Here is a 20,284-nt window from a genome sequence, read left to right as displayed (position 1 = left end):
CTGACCTGCTGAGTTACTCCAGCATTTTGTGAATGAACCATTTTATATATCTTTCACTTATTTGATCTGTTGTTTTCACACCTTACCATATTTCTAGACTCTCTCTCCCCTGACTCTCAGGCTGAAGAAGTGTCTCGACCCGAAAGGTCACCCATTCCTTCTCTCCATAGATGTTGCCTGTCCTGCTGACAGTCCAGCATTTTGTGTCTATCTATAGCTCCTTCCTACACGTACAAGCTGATTAATTGGATAGCCTCCCAAAACAAGACTTTTCACTGTACCTCTGTACACGTGCCAACAACACTGTGTGTTGCTGACACAGGAGTTGTGCTCCAGTGGTCGCTGCAGTTCCAGCCGTGCCCTGGGTGGAGCGCTGCTGAGCGGGAGCTGGAGGTGCGAGTTTTGTGCTGAGAGGCTTGTGAAAGGTGATGGACGGGGTCCGTGACATGACGTCAGTGGGCGGGCGGGGTGATCGCCGGGCGGGCGGAGCGTGTGCCTGTGACGTCATCGGGGAGGGGCGCGGGGGGGGGTGCCGTCGCCAGAAGGGGGGTGATCAGGCGGCGGGAGGGCGGAGCGTGTGCTGTCAGACGTCGTCGTCAGTGGGGGGGGCGGGAGGAGGGCGGGGCCCGTGACGTCAGTGACGGGCGGAGCGTGTGACGTCAGTGGGAGGAGGGGGATCTGGCGCCGGGCGGAGCGTGTGACGTCAGTGGGGGGATCTTGCGCCGGGCGGAGCGTGTGACGTCAGTGGGGGGATCTTGCGCCGGGCGGTGATAAACGGCGGCGACGGGCCGCGTCCGCACCAGTTCGCTCTCAGTGCAGGGCAACGAGGAGGATGTGTCTGTGACCTCCGTCTCCACACACTACACCGTCCCCCGATACCGCCGGTAAACCGCCGCCAGCATCAACATCATCATCATCGGGTAAGGCACGACCACATCCACGGTTACGGCCACGGCCACGGCCGGCCGCAGCGTTTCCAAACCGACTTTGACATCGCTTCGAAGACAGTCAGCGAGACAAAATGCCGGAGTGGGGGGAGACGCGGAGCGAGGGGAGTGGAGACTGTTAGCTGGGCCGGGGGAAGGTGACAGGAGGCGCACAGACACAGACAGAGTGTGTGGTCAGTGAGGACATGTCAGTGAAACTAGGGCGGGCGGGCGGGCGGGGGAGAGAGAGAGAGCAAGGCCAGGGCTACTTGAAGTTGGACAAGCCAACAGATGTAGAAGGTGCTGTGCCTCCAGTGTGTGTTGGGCCTCACTCTGGGGGGGGGGGGGGGTCGCCGCTGCTGCCTTCAGCCGGTTGCTCGGTGCAGGGAGGAGGAGGAGGTGGTGTCACAGTCCGCCATGTCCACACACTCGCTCTCCCCTCACAGCGGGTAGACGGCCACCACACACACAGCCGCGGTCTCTCGACACCAACCGTCCCCCATTCCTTCTCTCCAGAGATGCGGCCTGTCCCGCTGACTGTTACCCCAACATCTTGTGCCTGTCTTCACCCCCCCCCCCCCCCCCCCCCCCAGCAACTCTCCTAACCCTCTTTCCTCTCACTTCCTTGTCTTGAGCCGGTTGCACAAGCTCGATTACTCGGTGCCATCAACGGCCTGACCGAGGGAAGGATCTTTACTGGCGCACATTGAAGGAACATTGTGTATGTTCCTCCTTGACAAAGGTTAGAGAAACATTCCTGAATTCGACAGTCCACATACCCTGGCCCTGGGACACCACTTCTCACTCTTCAAACAACAATGTATGCCCGTCTTGGCTATCATAAACCAATGACAGTTTAAAACCAGAAGAAAAGTGTTTAGACAGTAAATACATATCTCTATATCCGCCATCTGTATCATCTAATAAAGTAGTAACTTCCTGCCAGCAATCAATGTGATATGATCGTCATGGCTGAGCACTTGGCACTTTACAACAGTGATTCCACGTTCAAGAAGTGCTTTCACATGTTCAAAGTTTTGTGATTTCACAATGTTGGAAATCCTCAACCAGATTCGGTAACTCTGGAGAAAAATATTTCAGCCTGATATCATTCAGCAGAAAAAGTTGTAACACAGTATTTACTGTTTCTCCCTCTCTAGTATCTGGCTATCAGCAAAAAAACTATGTTTTCTATCTATTTGCTGATATTATTTCAATGAAGAGTTCATATCAAAGGAATTCATTTCAATACTATTAATAGATTCCATGTTGTCCTTGCAGCAGTTAAATTTATTATTTGGAAGAACTCAATAGTCTTTACAACCTGTTTTGACTTCTACAAAATGAATTATTCACTAATTGTGGATCTAAAGGAGATTTGAATTGTAAAGTATTGTAACCTGTTTGTAAAGAAATGGTTGAGTTATTTTTGAGATTACGGTGAGCTTTCTATCTATGCTACTGTAGTAAATGCTTTTAAAATGGGATACTTAAAGAAGGCTGATTATTGTAATCATTACAAATGAAATGTCTTTAATGGGGAACAGCTATGTTCAGTTAGCACGAGCTCCAGCTGCTGGTAATTACTACTAGCCAAAGTGCAGTGGTTCTTTTTAATTGTTGAGTTAAGGGTATATTGATGCTCGTGGGACAATCACGTTTGCATCCAGGAAATTAGTATACCATGGATATTCTGTTTTTCGAGCCTTATATATTTTCATATATTAATTTTTAACATTTATAGAAAGTTACGTTGAAACTGTCCTGAAAAGTCTTTTTCGGTTGGACAATCCAAAACTGTTCCTTTTCCAAATTCCCATTATTTCTCTCTTTAGAGAATTTTAATCATTTCCACTTCCTCTAGCTACACAACACAAATTTCCCAGATGTGTGGCAACTGTATGACAAATCCTGTGGGAGTATAAACTTAAAACAGTTTTGTAAGAATGTCTTTCATTCTTCTGGCATGCCCTACTTAATATTATGTTGCGGCCTTGCATTTTGTAAGTATTCTGAATAGTTTATATATATTTACAATTATAAAAATAGTATACATATATCCGATTTTGGGGTAAGGTAGGTAATGGCAAACGATATTTGTCTATTGTCTATATTTAACATTTAAAATTCCTAGTTTGAGTGCATTTTCTTTTTTACTTTTCTGTTGACTTCTGTATTTATGTGTAAAAGAATGGATATTCATTTTTATGTAGGTAATTTGGGTTGAGCTGTTCTAATGGAGCCTTGGGTACATTTTGCTGTTGTATTGTTGCCTTGTTCAGATTTCTGTGATTTCTTCACAATTTTCGTCATTTTTAGTTTGTTTATAGACTGATTTGCGAATGGAAAATTGTTTGACCATTCAGCTTTGTTCTGTAGTTCCTGTAGTGTTAGGTTAGAAAAACTTGAAGTGAATTTCTCTCTGAACAACATTGGAACTTAGAAAAATAGGTGCAGGAGTAGATCATTCGGCCCTTCGAGCCAGCACTACCATTTAATACGATCATGGCTGATCATCTAAAATCAGTACCCCATTGCTGCTTTTCCCCCATATCCCTTGGTTCCTTAAGCCCTAAGAGCTAAATCTAACTCTCTCTTGAAAACATCCAGTGAATTGGCCTCCACTGCCTTCTGTGGCAGAGAATTCCACAGATTCACAACTCTGGGTGAAAAGGCTTTTCCTCATCTCAGTCCTAAATGGTCTACCCCTTATTCTTAAACTGTGACCCCCCTGGTTCTGGGCTCCCCCAACATCAGGAACATTTTTCCTGCATCTAGCCTGTCCAATCGTTTAAGAATTTTATATGTTTCTATAAGATTCCCTCTCATCCTTCTAAATTCCAGTAAGTACAAGCCCTGTCGACCCATTCTTTCATCATATGTCAGTCCTGCCATCCCGGGAATTAACCTGGTGAACCTACGCTGCACTCACTCAATAGCAATAATGTCCTTCCTCAAATTAGGAGACCAAAATTGCGTACAATACTCCAGGTGCGGTCTCACCAGGGCCCTGTACAACTGCAGTAGGACCTCCTTGCTCCCAAACTCAACCTGTTCTAACTAACCATAACAATGCTCTTGTCGAACACAGCTTCAGCGAACTTTTATAAATTCATAAGCTTTGTGTGGTTGTAAAATCAATAAAAGCAATTCTAAATTTGACAATAGTTACTTCAATTCATTTAACTTTGGGAGACATTCCTTTGATTTACTTTTCAATAAATAACTAAGTAAATTTAGATTTAAAAAAATAGATTTTGGAACTTCCAGCAAAAGTTCTGGAACGATATCTAATAAAAGGCAATGAAACATCCCATTTATGTGCAACAATGCTCTGGAAGTTGTTCATAGCAGTGCAGGTGAAGGGTACTGAAATGGTCTGATTCTATCAGAGGGACCCATATAATTGATTTCAGTTTAAATAGAGGAAGGAATGTGCATAATTAGAAGACAAGAACTCTGCTGGAATTGGTTGATGTTTTGTTGATGTAATTAGGTGATTTAAAAAAAAAAGTCTTATGATTCCACTTGGTTTCACTCTACATGTTTTACATGCAGCCAACATAAACAAACCCTTTCTCACCCCCGGTCGGTCATTCTTCCTGCTCTCTGCTCCTGCCAGGCAGAAGCTTGAAAGCGTGCACCACCCGCTTCAGGAACAGCCTTCTTTCCTTCTGTTATCAGGCTTCTGAACAGTCCTGCCATAAAAAGCTCGCGTACAGCCAGATTCTCCTCGACCTCATTGCTGATATTGTCTCCGGAACTATTGTGCTGCAATGCTGAGAATTATATTCTGCATTTTGTATCTTTCTCTTTGCTCTACTTATTGTGCTTGAGTTTAGCATGATTGTACTTTTGAACAGTATTATCTGCTTTCCAGGGCAGCCAGAGGTGTAGATGGAGTTGAATTGGGGGGTTGGAGTGCTTGATGGATTGGGTTGTGTCCACAACTCTACAATTTCTTGTGGTGCTCAGCAGAGTAGTTACTGTACCAAGCTGTGATAAATGCAGACAGGGTGCCATGCCTTCTATGGGAAATCTGTTGCAATCAGCAAGATCCATTTGAGACGGCAAATTTCCTTCGCATGCCGAGGAAGTAGTGACGTGGGTGTGCTTTTTGACTGCAGCGTCAATGTGCTGGATTGACCAGGCCAAATTGTTGGTGGTATTTATACCAAGAAACTGACCATCTCCACTTCAGCAACATTAAGGCAGGCTGGACTGTGTGCTCTATCCCGTTTCCTGAAGTCAATGACCAGCTCCTTTGCTTTGCTGCCATTTTGGGAGAGGCTGGTGTTTGTCGCCATACTTTATCATAATCATACTTTGTTAGCCAAGTATATTTTGCAACATACGAGGAATTTGATTTGCCATACAAGGCAAATTCATTGTGTGTATACATGGCTAATAACATTTATTCAATCAATTCAATTTATTCAAGAAGGAAGGCATCTCGTCTGCCATTTCCAGTACCAGTCACTCTCCTGCTTCTAGTGAGGATTGGAAGGATACTGTATGATATTCTGCAATCTCCACTGTCACTTTCCTTCGCGACCTAAGATGTGTCTGATCATGACTGCTTCTTGATCAATTTGAATCTTGTCTCTACTCCTAACCACAACTGAGATTTTTACCAACATTTCTTCCTTCATTTGAACTGATAACAGGTTCATATGATAATATTGATAACAGATAACACTGATAACATAAGAACTGATACTGTATTCCAAAATTGCACCACATCTCTAGGCAAGGATCACCACCTTGGTTCCAAATAAGCTCCAAGCTGTCATGCTACATGCTAACTATACATGGCTTTTTTAAAATTAATGACTTTATTCAGATAAGGACAGACTATTAGTGCCGTCACTTACTAAGGTTTCCTGTTGGCTTCACTTTTCTGCCAAGAAGACCCTCTTCCCATAAATTCGGTCTGCAGTGTATTTTAAGTTGAGGAAAACAAAGTCCAGAGTAGTTGGTCAGAAAATGAGTTCCAATTTCTAGGGGGAGTGAGAGGGGGAGTGAGAGCACTACCTGATTTTAATCTTTAGTGGCTGAGCTCCATTATTGGATTCCCCACATAATATTTTACCCTATATTGTATATGCTCTAATAAGTCCTCTTTCTTTATTTGATCATTCCTCCATCTTCTATAATCAGAAAGCAAACTCGTGTTAATGCCATCTGTGCTATTAATTTAACCCGACAAGACCCCAATGCTGTTCTGATTAGTTCGATTTTCTAAATGGCTTTTACCTAGCTTAGCAGTCTTCATGCAACCTTGTGCTGATATTGATATGCATTTATTGTTAAACTTTTTGCCACAGTTATTGGTTCAGTTGATAAAGTAGTTAACCAGTAGTATAAGAAAATAACTGCAGATGCTGGTACAAATCGAAGGTATTTATTCACAAAATGCTGGAGTAACTCAGCAGGTCAGGCAGCATCTCAGGAGAGAAGGAATGGGTGACGTTTCGGGTCGAGACCCTTCAGACTGATGTCTTCCTCTGTCCCTCTCTTCCCCTCCCCCTTCCCAGATCTCACTCTATCTTCCTGTCTCCACCTATATCCTTCCTTTATCCCGCCCCCCTGACATCAGTCTGAAGAAGGGTCTCGACCCGAAACGTCACCCATTCCTTCTCTCCTGAGATGCTGCCTGACCTGCTGAGTTACTCCAGCATTTTGTGAATAAGTAGTTAACCAGTACCTGTTTCTGCAATAGTACTGCAGCCTTACCACTAATCCAACTGCTATTAGTGAAGTTGGACGTAGCGAGGTTATACTGAAGTGTATTTTATATATATTGTCATATGATTTCTTGTAATGTAACTCCTGTCCTATTTATAACAATAGTGTATTTTCCTTTGACCTCTGCTGTGTCGAAGGAACATTATCAGATTCACATACCAACTATTTCAAAGCAGAATCCATGCCAAGAAGGTACAAAGCGAGCTTGAGACTAATTCCCTTCTCGATTTGTGTTTCCCTTTAGCAGCAAAACTGTTAGGGAAAACCTGATATAATATTAAATGTAATACCCTGGGCAAAACTCGAAGTTTAGTTGTAAAATTACTCAATACTTTCCCAACAATTCATGGAGGAAGCATTTTGTTTTTAGACAGTGTAGTTTTTCTTATGTCGCTGAAGCCTTGGCAAAACCTCTGTGCGCCATTGTTTTATTCCATGAAGAGATGACAAAGATGTCAGAGCCAGCTGTCTAATTCGGGACCCTTGTTTGGAAACACTGGACTGTAGCCATTTCAGATGCGAACGAGTAAATGTGAGCTTAAAGCTTTCGTGTTTTCCTTTGATTTTGTGAGAAGGTTATCCAGAGTACAATAAACATGAACCTTTTCAAATGTGGGTTTGCTGTTCAGTATCTGAAATACCAGTGGAATATTCTATTCAAGTGAGTTTAAAACTGTCGGTGTTATTGAATTGCTCTGTATGTAAGTTTCATCTTGAGTATTGTGAAGTGCCTAGGTAATATATAACAACCTAGTTTTCTTGCGTTTTGTTGAGTTTGGGTCACTTTAAGATCCGACTTTCTGGCATTTTTGTTCTCGTGAACGCATTGACATGAATGCTTTTTTCCTCCTGCATGATGTGAACATAAAGATAGACAATTGTATGCTGAAGTGAGTTCTCTTAAAGTGCTTGTAGATTGAACGTGCATTAAATGAATGTTTGTGGGATGTGTACAAAAGTTTGGCAGTCTGAAGAAGGGTCTCGACCCGAAACGTCACCCGTTCCTTCTCCAGAGATGCTGCCTGTCCCGCTGAGTTACTCCAGCTTTTCGTGTCTATCTTTTCTTAATGGATCCAAGTTTCCGTTTAAATAGAGGAAGGAGTGTGCAAAATTAGAAGACGTGAACCCCTTTGGAATTGGTTAATCTTTGTTGATATAATTAAGTGATTTTTAAAAAGATTCTTCTAATAATTCCAGTCGGTTTCACTCTGTGTTTAACATGTAGCCAACATAATCAAAACCTTTCCCATCCCTGGTCTCCTGCATTTAAAAAAAACACATTGCTAGATGTGCATGAATTGTCATTTAATCAATGTAGAAGTTGGGTTTCTGTTTTGTTTCAGGAAATAGTCATATTAATTTGAAACTAGTGTTTTAGTAAAAAGTAATATGTCAAATGCAGTATGTTGCAGAATATGGTTTCATTAGTGAATATTAATAGATGCATTATAATGAATAAAAAATATATACTTGAATAGGATGGAGCAGCGAGTCTTAGACTTTGTCAGCTTTGGCATAATGTTCTGTGCTGTAACTTGTTGAGTGTCAACAATTGGTTTGAGCAACAGAGCTTCTGGAGCCTGGTGAATGGAGAGAGCATGAGGATATTTGGGCAGGCCCAGTTTCGTACCATGTTTCTGATCCCAGTTTTGCACTTTCCCTGCAGTTTAAATGATGCTTACGACATTGCCTATTTTGTAATCAATTATCTTGGGTTTAGTAACATTTTAATGAAGATTGGTTTGTAATTTATACTGGGTGTGTTCATGCTGGCTTTTCAATCACCTTACTCTCTGCCCAAGGTATGTTTATATCATGGTTGCCGTACTTGCAGCTTAATTTCTGTCTTGTGTATAAAAGTATTTGTGCTTTGTGTACCGGAGTGGATTGAAGTGAGTCAATCCAGGGTCGCACTGGGTCGTAACATGCGAGTAAGGTAAATCGAATGGTATTAAACTTCCCTTGTATGTTTATACTTTAAAGTATTTTGTGATGAAATTTGCTGAAAGTGTGAGCGAGGCAGGGGAATGTTGCAATTGTGGAACTTTTTGCATCGTGTATGAATTGGTTGCTTGTCGTTTCTTTTGGACGCGAGAGTTCAATCTGAGCAGTTGTTCTTTTCCTCTCCGTAGGTCAAGGACTACAATGGAGGCTATAGTTCGTCGCTGCCCGTTCCTTTCACGTGTATCTCAGACTTTTCTCCAAAAGGCTGGCAAGTCACTGATCTATTATGCACAACATTGCCCTATTATGATGATGAAGGCAGGGGCCAAGCCGGCAGTCCGTGCAGTGGCAACCTCGGCTGCTCACGGTCAACAGACCAAAGAAACCACACCAGTCAATGAGAGTAAGTGCTTCTTTCCCCTTGTTTTAATATTCTTTCTTTCTATAGTTACAAATGAGTAAGACAGCAGAATCTAGTCAAAAGGGATCAAAAATGCCTCCCTTTATAAACAAAATCTAATGATATGTTTGCTGAGTTATCAGTCATGTGGGCAAAGTCGATTTCTGGGTAAAACACTAAATGTCTTATGGAAGGTGATATTTTCAATTTATTGATATGAAACATTTTACTCAATAACTTAGCACTGAGTCTTTATGGCACCCCTCTCACTGTGTGGTGAAAAAAAAGTCCAATCGACTGCGTTGAACTATGATTGCAGTTCTAATTCTAATAGACAACATTTTCCTTTGGACTTCTCTCCACTGACACCATATTAACATTTATACAAATCCGTGGTTCCTGTGAGTTGTAGCTATGTTGCATTCATCTCCACTTTGAACTATCGTGTGAGAGATGTAGATTTCAAATTCAATAAACATTCATTAAATTAATTTTAGAGAAAAACGTTCTCAATGAATATTTTTGCGTTGGGTTGCTATTTTGTATTCCGCAATTGGCACAGCCCGCAAATTCACATGGCAAGTATTTGATCAGAAATACTATTTGAGTTTCTTGGGCCTTCAGGCAAAGTGTAAATGTTTAAAACATTTTGATAATTGGTTCTGAACCTGAATTTGCTAATTTATTTCAGAACCCACTGCTTTGACTTCTGCTCCAAGTGTTGCAGGACCTCAGCTTCCTCCAGGACACCCAGTCCCGAGTGCTGCCCAGGCTGCTGCTTCTAAATGTCCATTCCTTGCTGCTGAGATGAGCCAGGGCAAGAGCACTGTGGTGCGTAAAGCCAGCGTGGAACTTTCGGAGGACGTGCAGCAGATGCACACAATGAGGAAGGGTAAGACGATCTCGATTTTTGTTTTTTTAATAACAATTAGCAATCAGAGCTTGTTCAAAGCAGCAGTGTCATGCCAGCTATGTAAAAGTATACGACCGCGTGGGTTTTCTCAGAGATCTTCGGTTTCCTCCCACACTCCAAAGACGTACAGGTTTGTAGGTTAATTGGCTTGGTATAAGTGTAAAAGTGTCTCTAGGGTGTGTAGGGTAGTGTTAATGTGCTGGGATCGCTGGTTAGCGCAGACTAGCTGGGCCTAAACTGTCTCTCTAAACTAAACTAAAGAACTCTCTGGTCAAGAACATGTAAACGGATGCCTGGACGCATTGTTGCTGCACTCCTCATCTGCGAGGCATTTTCTCTGACATGTATTGCATCAGTCTGAAGAAGGGTCTCGACCCGAAACGTCGCCCATTCCTTCTCTCCTGAGATGCTGCCTGACCTGCTGAGTTTGTGAATAAATACCTTCGATTTGTACCAGCATCTGCAGTTATTTTCTTATACAATATTGCATTGAGGGTGGGCGCATTAGCCATTACCAGCTCCTTAAAATAATCCCTCGGCCTTTACTCCCATAATGTCAATACACTTTAACCCATTGCCCCCTGAATTCTACACCAGTTTTCCTCCATTAACATTGATTCTTAAATCCAATCCCTTTTTCTATGAGTCTTGCTTCCTAAACCATTTCCCAATCCATGAGCCTTGTACATTAGAGAAAATGTCTTGCAGATGAAAAACACAAAATTTGTTTATTTTGGGAATGCATCTCCCCAAGGCGTTCGCTGGGAAAATAGGGATAGTATTACTGCAAATTGTGATATGGATGGTTTCCTTGGAACGCAAATACTCTGCAATATGGGAGTTCACTGTACTGTTTGCTTGAAGCTATTGAATTGCATCATAATTAAAATTGCGCTATTATTCACCTGATGTTTTTATCCACTGCAGAGTTATCGGCGACATCCGTAAACTCAACTGCTGAAAACATCAAAAATGCTGGTGGACGTGCTAAAAATGGGCTGCTGAAAAATTTGCATGGGGTGCTGAAGCAAAAGCCCTCGGTTTCTCATTTAATTCAGGACAATATGCCAAAGTGTAAGTGCAAAGGATGGAAATGGGCAATGTGTGGCATCAAACCTTTTTTCAGCTTCCTTGGTTTTATTTCTAACCAATTTAAAAAACTTCCTTCTGGTCCTCTGCAGCAGTTCCAGCCTTCAAGTATGATGGCTTTTTTGAAAAAAAGATTGACGAAAAGAAACTGGATCACACCTACCGTGTTTTCAAAACCGTGAATCGCCGTGCTGATGTTTTTCCAATGGCAGACGACTACTCTGATTCTGTGAGTGTCAAGAAAGAGGTTTTTGTGTGGTGCAGCAACGATTACCTCGGGATGAGCCGCCATCCACGTATTGTGGAGTCTATAATGTGAGTTTCTGAACATAACTTGGAATTAAAATCGAGCTGTAATATGTTTCTTATTTTATAAGTGTTGTGTATCACTTTTGTAGGAAAAAGTATCACTTTTGGATTGATTTCATTCACGATTTTGAGATATTTCATGTCTTATGCATTAGTGATTTTCCAACTCCCATTAGTAATTTTCCAATTACTAATTGGAAAAAGTAATTTTATGATATGGCTTAATTTTGCATGGATCCTTGCCGTGTCATTTGCAAATATTTAAGTAATTAAGAAAAAGTTGGATGTTTAAATGCACGAAATAATCATTGGGCATGCTAATAACATGCATGATTTAGATCCATCTTGCTTCCTACTTCTTTTTCTTTTCATTTACCCATATAATTTGTGTTTATCAGGGATACCCTTCGGTGCCATGGTGCTGGAGCTGGTGGAACCAGAAACATTTCTGGAACGAGCAAGTATCATGTTGATTTGGAGAATGAATTAGCTGATCTCCATGGCAAAGATGCAGCACTGCTGTTTTCATCATGCTTTGTAGCAAATGATTCCACCTTGTTTACATTGGCCAAAATGCTCCCAGGTATGAATTGGCTATATCGCATGACATTTGTTTGCAGATAATGGCACATCTGGCATATTTTTAGCCAAAATTCCATTAATCCTTCTACACCACTAAATCTGGTCTTCCCAAATCACTGAATATGTTCCCATTTCCCAAGTTTGTCTTTTTTTTTGTTTGAATCTCCAAACTAGTTTGCACACCTGCGACTATATAGAAATATTTCTCTATTTGTCAACAAAGGCCAGACTCCAGTTTAGTTGAACAAAATAGCCCAGAATTTCTGCAGTCCAGTGTAGAATCCATGGTGGATCCGTGCGTTAATGGAGAGAACAGAGGTGGCTCAAATGTAGTTGTCTTTTTTTTTTTATTGCTCTGATACCTGTTGCCTGTCTAAACCTGTATGTACAATTGTCCTGTTTGGGAAGGTAATAAAAGATGTTGACCACATTATTAAGAAAAGGAAGGGAATGGAAGAATCCCCTCCCTCCCCACCCCTCATTTTGGGATTTTAGAGCTTATATTTTTAGTCATATAAAATTAATAATCTTTTGCAAAATGACCAGGATAATTACTCTAGATTTACTTAAGCTTTGTTGAAATGATCTTTCAAATATTATTGTTGAATTCCTAATGATTTAAATTCTAATCCTGGGTTGTGCTCTTGAATCTGGCTAGGATGTGAAATCTACTCTGATGCTGGAAACCATGCCTCCATGATTCAAGGGATCCGGAACAGCAGAGTTCCAAAGTTTATATTTCGTCACAATGACGTTAACCACCTGCGAGAGCTGTTGAAGACTTCAAACCCAGCCACTCCAAAGATTGTAGCTTTTGAAACGGTCCATTCAATGGATGGTAGGCAATGCATTTAAAATTAATTATGGTATTGCATAGAATGAGGAATATTGTGCGGGAAGGAACCGCCGAAGCTATTTTGAACCGAAGATGGACACAAAAATCTGGAGTAACTTAGCGGGTCAGACAGCACCTCTGGAGAAAAGGAATAGGTGACGGTTCGGGTCTGAAGAAGGATGTCGACCTGAAATGTCACCTATTCCTTTTCTCCAGAGATGCAGTCTGACCCACTGAGTTACTCCAGCTTTTTGTGTCTATCTTCAGAATGAGGAATATGGTTACGGGTGTCATGTTTTTCTCGACCTAAAAGGCCATTCTGACTTAGTCCAGGAAGGCTCTCGGTTATCCCATTCACCCGCTTATTTCCCTGTAACCTATTCTCTCTCACCATCTCATTAACCCCTCGAATTCTCCAATCTTCCACCTATACATGGGGAAACTTGCAGCTCTTCAGCCCACCGTCCGCACTGATCATTGGTCACCTGTTCACACTAATTCTTTCTTATCCTACTTTCTCATCCACTCTACACACACTAGCGACAATTTACAGAGGCAAACTAACCTACAAAACTGCATGTCTTTGGGATGTGGGAGGAAATCAGAGCACCCGGAGTAAACCCACGCGGTCATAGGGAGAACGTGCAAACTGCACACAGAGCACCTGAGGTCGGGATCAAATCAGGATCTCTGGTGCTGTGTGGCAGCAGTTCTACCAGCTATATCACTGTGCTGCAGATTTTACAAAAATGTTCCATGAACGGTGGCGCAGCGGTAGAGTTGCTGCCTTACAGCGAATGCAGCGCCGGAGATTCGGGTTCGATCCTGACTACGGGCGCCGTCTGTACGGAGTTTGTACATTCTCCCCATGACCTGCGTGGGTTTTCTCCGAGATCTTCGGTTTCCTCCCACACACCAAAGACGTACAGGTATGTAGGTTAATTGACTGGGTAAAAAAATTGTCCCTAGTGTGTACGGTAGTGTTAATGTGCGGGGATCGCTGGGCGGCGCAGACTTGGTGGGCCGAAGGGCCTGTTTCCGCGCTGTATCTCTAAAATCTAAAAATCAAAAAAAAAATCTAAGACGCAACCCTAACCTTCCTCAGAAATGAATCATGACATGTCTGCAATTTTTTCCTTTTGATACTTGTAAAATTTAAAGGTTGCTTAAAAAATGTTGGGTAACCAGCTGCGGTAGCTGCCAAACCAGTGCAACCAGTTTTACAAAGAATTCTTAAATTGTGACCTTTAATGTGTTTTTATTTCTTGTAGAAAGTATGGGATGCTTGGACCATTCTTTGTTTAAAAGTGGAATTTGTCAACTGTTGAACTTCATTGTCTTAGGTGCTGTCTGTCCTTTGGAGGAGATGTGTGATGTAGCGCATGAATATGGTGCAATAACTTTCGTTGATGAAGTCCATGCTGTTGGTCTGTATGGTGCTTGTGGTGGAGGGATAGGAGATCGGGATGGAATCATGCATAAAATGGATATCATATCTGGAACATTGGGTAAGTTAGCCACATTCAGAAATGCTAGGACAACTTTGCATGTTCTTTTGTTATGCAAAAGTACATATGAAGCATGGGATTATAATTAAGTCTGATTTGTAGGATAAAATTGCAATTTGTACATTGCTCTTTAAAACTATACATACCTATAACCAAACTCCCAAGTTTTTTGATGTATCATTATATTGTCGTCGTCCCCCCCAATGATTGTTGAGAAAGCACAATCTCATAACTTAACCCTTTTGAGTGCAGCAGATAAATTACCTTCACTAGATAAACAAGAAAGGGAGAAAGCAGTTAAAATAAGCACTTTTGTGACTTTCAATGAAATGTAGGCATGGAGGAGATGGAAAATAAACTAAAGGTGGAGAGTTATGTGCATTTAGTAGTAAATGGATACAAATGTGGACCATGAAGAAAAGTGTTTTGTTGTTAAAATCCCTTTTCTGCATTGAAAGTAAGATTGACCTTAAAGGATTTTATTGCTAGAGGTTTGTAAATTATGACTTCAGTTGCAGTTGTAAAATTCGACACTATTTAATTTGTTCTACCATTTATACTTTTTTTTCCCGCAACAAGATGCCTAAAGGTAGCAACGTGACACCTAGCACAAGGTGCGTGGCCCTTGTTTCAGCATTAGTCAGCTTTTGGCTTCAGTGGGAGTTCTGAATAGAGATCTGAAGTGCTGTGCCTCCAGCACATGGATTGGTATTCTTTATCTTTTACTTCAAAGCTCTTGCACAAAATGTGCCAATGACCTAGATAGCTGTTTACCTCAAAATGGAAATCTAATCAAAGCTCTTTTTTTTTAACTAAGTTGTCTCACCCATAGAAATTTCAAACAGCAGTACCATTCATCAAAATCTTAACTGATGTAGAGCCAATAATGTAGAATGTGCAAATTAATGGTTTAACAAATATTAATGTCCAATTCAGCTGTTATTTAGTGAGCTGTACTTTAAGCAGGCAGAGTGAATGTGCATTGCGGCATTTTGGAAAGCTATCTTTCAGGTTTTGACATTTTATTTTTCAAGATTTTTGTATTGATTTTTATTCAAACTTTTTATTGAAGTTCTGATCTGTTTTTAGTGGGGAGGGGAAATGGCAATTTAAGGCCGTAATGTTTGAATATTAAATTACAACATGATACCAGCTAGTCATTTAAAAATGTTCTCGCTGTTATTGCAAGTACAATATCAGTGCCTTTAAACTTCAAAACAGATTGAAACTTTATACTGCACAGTAAGCAGCTATTTTTTTCCTTGTTTATTTTGCCAACCTTAATTGTATCTGTGTTTGTATTTATTTGTTATGTATCTGGGCACTGATTTGCATTACAGTTCATTTTAAAATGGTGTCTTTTGTTGTTGCAGGAAAGGCCTTTGGTTGTGTTGGAGGTTATATCGCCAGCACAGCTGCCCTCATTGACACCGTCCGGTCATATGCTACTGGCTTCATCTTTACTACCTCGCTTCCACCAATGTTGCTCTCCGGTGCTTTGCAGTCTGTCCAAATTTTGAAAAGTGAGGAAGGAAGAGCACTGCGGCGCAGGCACCAACGCAACGTCAAACACATGCGCCAGTTACTTATGGATGCTGGTTTACCTGTGGTTCACTGTCCCAGTCACATCATTCCAGTCAGAGTAGGTATTGCCGTAATGCCTGTGGTGTGCTTGGTTTGCTTTTTGCTGGGGAGTTTCACCACACTGCTTCCTCCAACTTGTCCATCCTTTTCCCCCAATCTCCACCAACCCCCCATGCATTCAACCATGCAAGCGTGGTCCTAAGCCTTTTCTGTGTTGCGCCTGGAAGGCTTCGAGTTGGGAAGAAACTGTACACTTGGAGGACAGTGGTGGTCTGGACCTGGCTCCCCGAAAGGGTGATGCCGGGAGAGCCATCTTGTGTTTCAGAAAGTTTTGGGTGAGCACAGAAGTGACAAAACTGTAAGATTATACATCAAGAGACTGTATCTCCCTCTCCCCTGACATCAGTCTGCAGAAGGGTCTTGACCCGAAACGTCACGCATTCCTTCTCTCCAGAGATGCTGCCTGTCCCGCTGAGTTACTCCAGCATTTTGTGTCTATCTTCGGCACATTCAGTTACATGGCTTTTAGCCGCCACGTCCGTATGACGAGGAGAAGGCATTTTGTACCAGATGCTCCTAATTCTTAGCGCGTATTAATGCAAAAATCCCTGAGTTTCACAAGACTGCTTATTTTGAAATTATGTGATTTTATTTTGTGCACCAAGTCTGTGGTAGTGGATGAGATCATTTTTTCCCCCAATTGCCTTGGACAGGTTAGATCTGCATTAGCAAAGTCTAAACTGTTTCATGCCAGATTAACTGGTAAATTATTTATGGTATCGGGGGAGGGGGGGGGGGGGGGAAATACTAATGGAGTTTGTGTGAGATTAAAGATTCCAAAGATGGGAACCATTATTTAACCAATGTAAATTGATTGAACATTTTTTTAAAAAGTTAGTGTCTGGGTTTAAGATTTGAAACTTAAGATTTTCATTGATCTTTGTTCATGCCTATGCTACTTTCAGGTTGCAGATGCAGCTAAAAACACTCAGATCTGCGACGAGCTGTTGAGTAAATATAACATTTACGTCCAAGCCATCAACTACCCCACTGTGGCCCGTGGCGAGGAGCTCCTGCGTATTGCTCCAACCCCCCATCACACCCCTGAGATGATGAATTATTTTGTCGGTAAGTAGACTTTGCATCAATGTTGGTGAAATTTGAACACAGTCCCAAAATGTAAGTTTAGAGATACAGCGCGGACGGGCCCTTCAGCCCACCGGGTCGGCGCCGACCAGCGATCCCCGCATATTAACACTGTCCTACACCCACAAGGGACAATTTTTACATTTACCAAGCCAATTAGCCTACATACCTTTACTTCTTTGGAGTGCGGGAGAAAACTCGAAGAAAACCCATGCTGGTCATGGGGAGAACGTACAAACTCCGTACAGACAGCACCCGTAGTCGGGATGGAACCCGGGTCTCCGGCGCTGCCTTCGCTGTAAGGCAGCAACTCTACCGCTGTGCCACCCAGGTCCAGTCCAGTTCAAGTCAAAAAGCTAACTTGCAAGGGTCACTGATAAAATGGGAGAAATGCACTGAACTGTTAACCAGCACTACATTACTACTACACTACTCGTGTGATAGGTCAAAAGCCTAAAATAACACTAGTATCAGAGTTCAAATTTATTCCCTGGATTTTTTGAGCACTTTAAAAAAAAAATGTTTTAATAGGTGGGTAAAAGTGACAATTAGCTGTTGTCAATTCAAAATGAAATTTGGAAAACTAAATGCTTACTTTACTTGGCTGGCTTATGTGATTGGTCTGGAATTTAACTACCGCTGCAGTAGTTCAGTATTGAACTGCCTGCAGCAAGGCACTGTCAGCCGATTACAGCATCAGACGTAACCAATAAGTGATGTCTTCGCCATCAATCACAGCTCCTTAATTATTAAGTTTTGAAACGATGCAATGTTTTTCATATCCGGCGTAATGATCACAAGTGGGGTCAATCATAAGGAAAAGAGAGAAGTGCCGTAGCTGGTCGAGCTGCTGCCTCAGCACCAAAGACCCGGGTTCCATCTTGACATCGGGTGCAGTTTCTGGAGTTTGCATGTTCCCCCTGAGACTGCGTGGGTTTCCTCCGGGAGCTCTGGTTTCCTCCCACCTCCCAAAAACTTTGGGATTCAGGTTATTCGGCCTCTGGGGGGGGGAGAAAGGAGAACATTTGCAAGTGGATGGGAAAGTGGGATAATGTAGAGATAGAGATAGTATGGCTGTGAGATAGTAGAGATAGTGTGGCTGTGGTCGCTGTCGTCTCAGTGTTAGCGATTAATAGACAATAGGTGCAGGAGTAGGCCATTCGGCCCTTCGAGCCAGCACCGCCATTCAATGTGATCATAGCTGATCATTCACAATCACTACTCCCATTCACTATTCATAGCGCTGGGTTGTAAACTGCCCAAGTGAAATATGAGGTGCTGTTCTTCCAATTTGCATTTGGCCTCATTCTGACAGTGGGCTACGTCCAGGACAGAAAGTTTCCCTTTCCCCTGACTCTCAGTCTCAAGAAGGGTCTCAACCAGAAACGTCACCTATTCCTTCTCTCCAGAGACGCTGCCTGACCCGCTGAGTTACTCCAGCATTTTGTGTCTATCTTGGGTGAAGGACTGAGTTGGGTTGAATTAAAGTGATGGGACTATGTGGATGATGCTTACTAAGTAATTTGTTTTTCTGGTGATGCAAGTTAAGGGAATTATAACAATGGGACATATCTGCCAAGATCTGTGACAGATTTACAGGCAGCAATCTCCTCGAGGGGAAATTTAGCAGATGCCTTTGGCTCAACATTGTGTTAGACATGAGAAAATAATTTTTAAGTTTCAACAAAATTACATGTTCGGAATGTTTTAAACACAGGAAAATGTTTGCCAGGTCCTGACCATGAATGTTTGAATGCCAAAGACATTGCAAAAGTTCTACTTAAACAGCTTTAATACTTGGGGGATAGTATTGTTGTCACTATAGCCAGCCATTTGTGCCACACTTGCTCATCTGCTGGGAGTCAGGTTGGTCGAAGCAATGTAATCCAGGGTGCAGATGAATGGCAATCTTGGCAACGAAAGAACTACCCTGTGTTGGTGATACAACTAAATAATTTGGGCCCTGGAGTAGGATTTCTTAGCACTGTTCATTGTTATTTCTTGCATGCTTTGGCAATAATCTTTATACTTGCCCGTTTCCTTGCCATATGAGGTATTTGCAATTATCCAGTAAACTAGTGTTTTGGGATGTTTCAAGGGGGTGCATTCTTTATTAGTTTTGCTATTTTAATCCAAGGGGAAAAGGTTACTTTGGAATAAAACTGAAATAGCCGCTTTTAATCTTTGGAATAATTGTGGCAAATTACAACTTTCTGAATTCTGTTGTATTTAATACATTTTTTTTTGTTTTAAACAGAAAAACTGTTGGTTACATGGAAAGATGTTGGATTGGAGTTAAAGACCCATCCCTCGGCTGAATGTAACTTCTGCAGAAGACCTCTACATTTTGAGATAATGAGTGAGAGGGAAAGGTCTTACTTCAATGGAATGAGTAACCTGATATCTGTGAATGCCTAGTATCTGGATGTGTCTCTCTCTGGATTATCCTTGTATTAGAGTTTAAAGATAAACAATATAGTATGTTTTATAGAAACTAATTCCATATTTAATAAGACTATTTCTGTAGTACACAGAAAAATCCAAATAAAAAAATATGCCGATACTTCAGTCTTTTTTTATTTATTTCCACACTGATATAATGTCATGGAATTGGAGAAAAGTACGTTGCTAAGTGTAATGAATCGAGGCAGGCAATTGAGGAGCATCCAAAATAATGGGTCACCAATACTCACTTTACAAATCTAATCGTTAGAATGTGAAGTTTGCTAACAGGGAGTCATTGAGGTGATTTGTGTTTCTAGTTAACATTAAGTGCATGAGGGAGAACCTATTTGAGGAATATGCTGCTGGGCTTTACTGTTGTGTGGGTGGCAGTTTGGACTGGCCTTAGACTACTGGTACAATTCATTTATGCTAAAGGAAGGAATGAATGTGACAACTTTATTCACGGAGTCACAGAGAAATTCTTTGCTTGCATATCCATGAAGGGCGCTTACAAAGTCAAAATTCTCTTCCCCCCCCCCCCCTCATGGCAGTTCCCCCACGCCGGGTCCTCGATTATCCATTGTTCTTCACAGCGATCCCCCCCACTCTGGGTCCCGATTACAGACCTCCCAACCCTTCTGAATTTGGCGGAAAGTTTCCGTTTCCTTATTTAATTTCCGCCATTCCGATTTCGCCTCACATTTTTCCACAAAACACATGCCTCGCTGCTCACTCCCCCCCCCCCCCCCCCCCCCCGGCCCCGCCGCTAGCATATGTTTTGCTGCCTTGTCCAACCTTGTCAAACGCTTTGCTAAGGTTCCGTTAAACATAATCCATTGCCCTGCCACGAATGTG

At 42.0% G+C, this 20,284-nt stretch overlaps 1 protein-coding gene across 1 annotated transcript; it reads left to right on the top strand.

Annotated features, from left to right (window-relative positions):
* The first annotated feature begins 739 nt into the window (after positions 1–739).
* Positions 740–19,547, top strand: alas1 (aminolevulinate, delta-, synthase 1). The gene is made up of 11 exons (XM_078413788.1): positions 740–920; positions 8,807–9,021; positions 9,710–9,910; positions 10,859–11,005; positions 11,113–11,335; positions 11,728–11,912; positions 12,570–12,749; positions 14,090–14,254; positions 15,628–15,896; positions 16,804–16,966; positions 19,242–19,547. Exons 2-11 carry the CDS (start codon positions 8,820–8,822, stop codon positions 19,400–19,402), a joined length of 1,896 nt encoding a protein of 631 aa, XP_078269914.1. The 5' UTR covers positions 740–920; positions 8,807–8,819; the 3' UTR covers positions 19,403–19,547.
* Positions 19,548–20,284: the final 737 nt, after the last annotated feature.

The sequence above is a fragment of the Rhinoraja longicauda genome, chromosome 17, assembly GCF_053455715.1.
Source record: "Rhinoraja longicauda isolate Sanriku21f chromosome 17, sRhiLon1.1, whole genome shotgun sequence".
NCBI lineage: Eukaryota > Metazoa > Chordata > Chondrichthyes > Rajiformes > Arhynchobatidae > Rhinoraja > Rhinoraja longicauda.
Note: the sequence above shows the minus strand (reverse complement) of the source record. Positions and strands in the feature narration are given on the sequence as shown.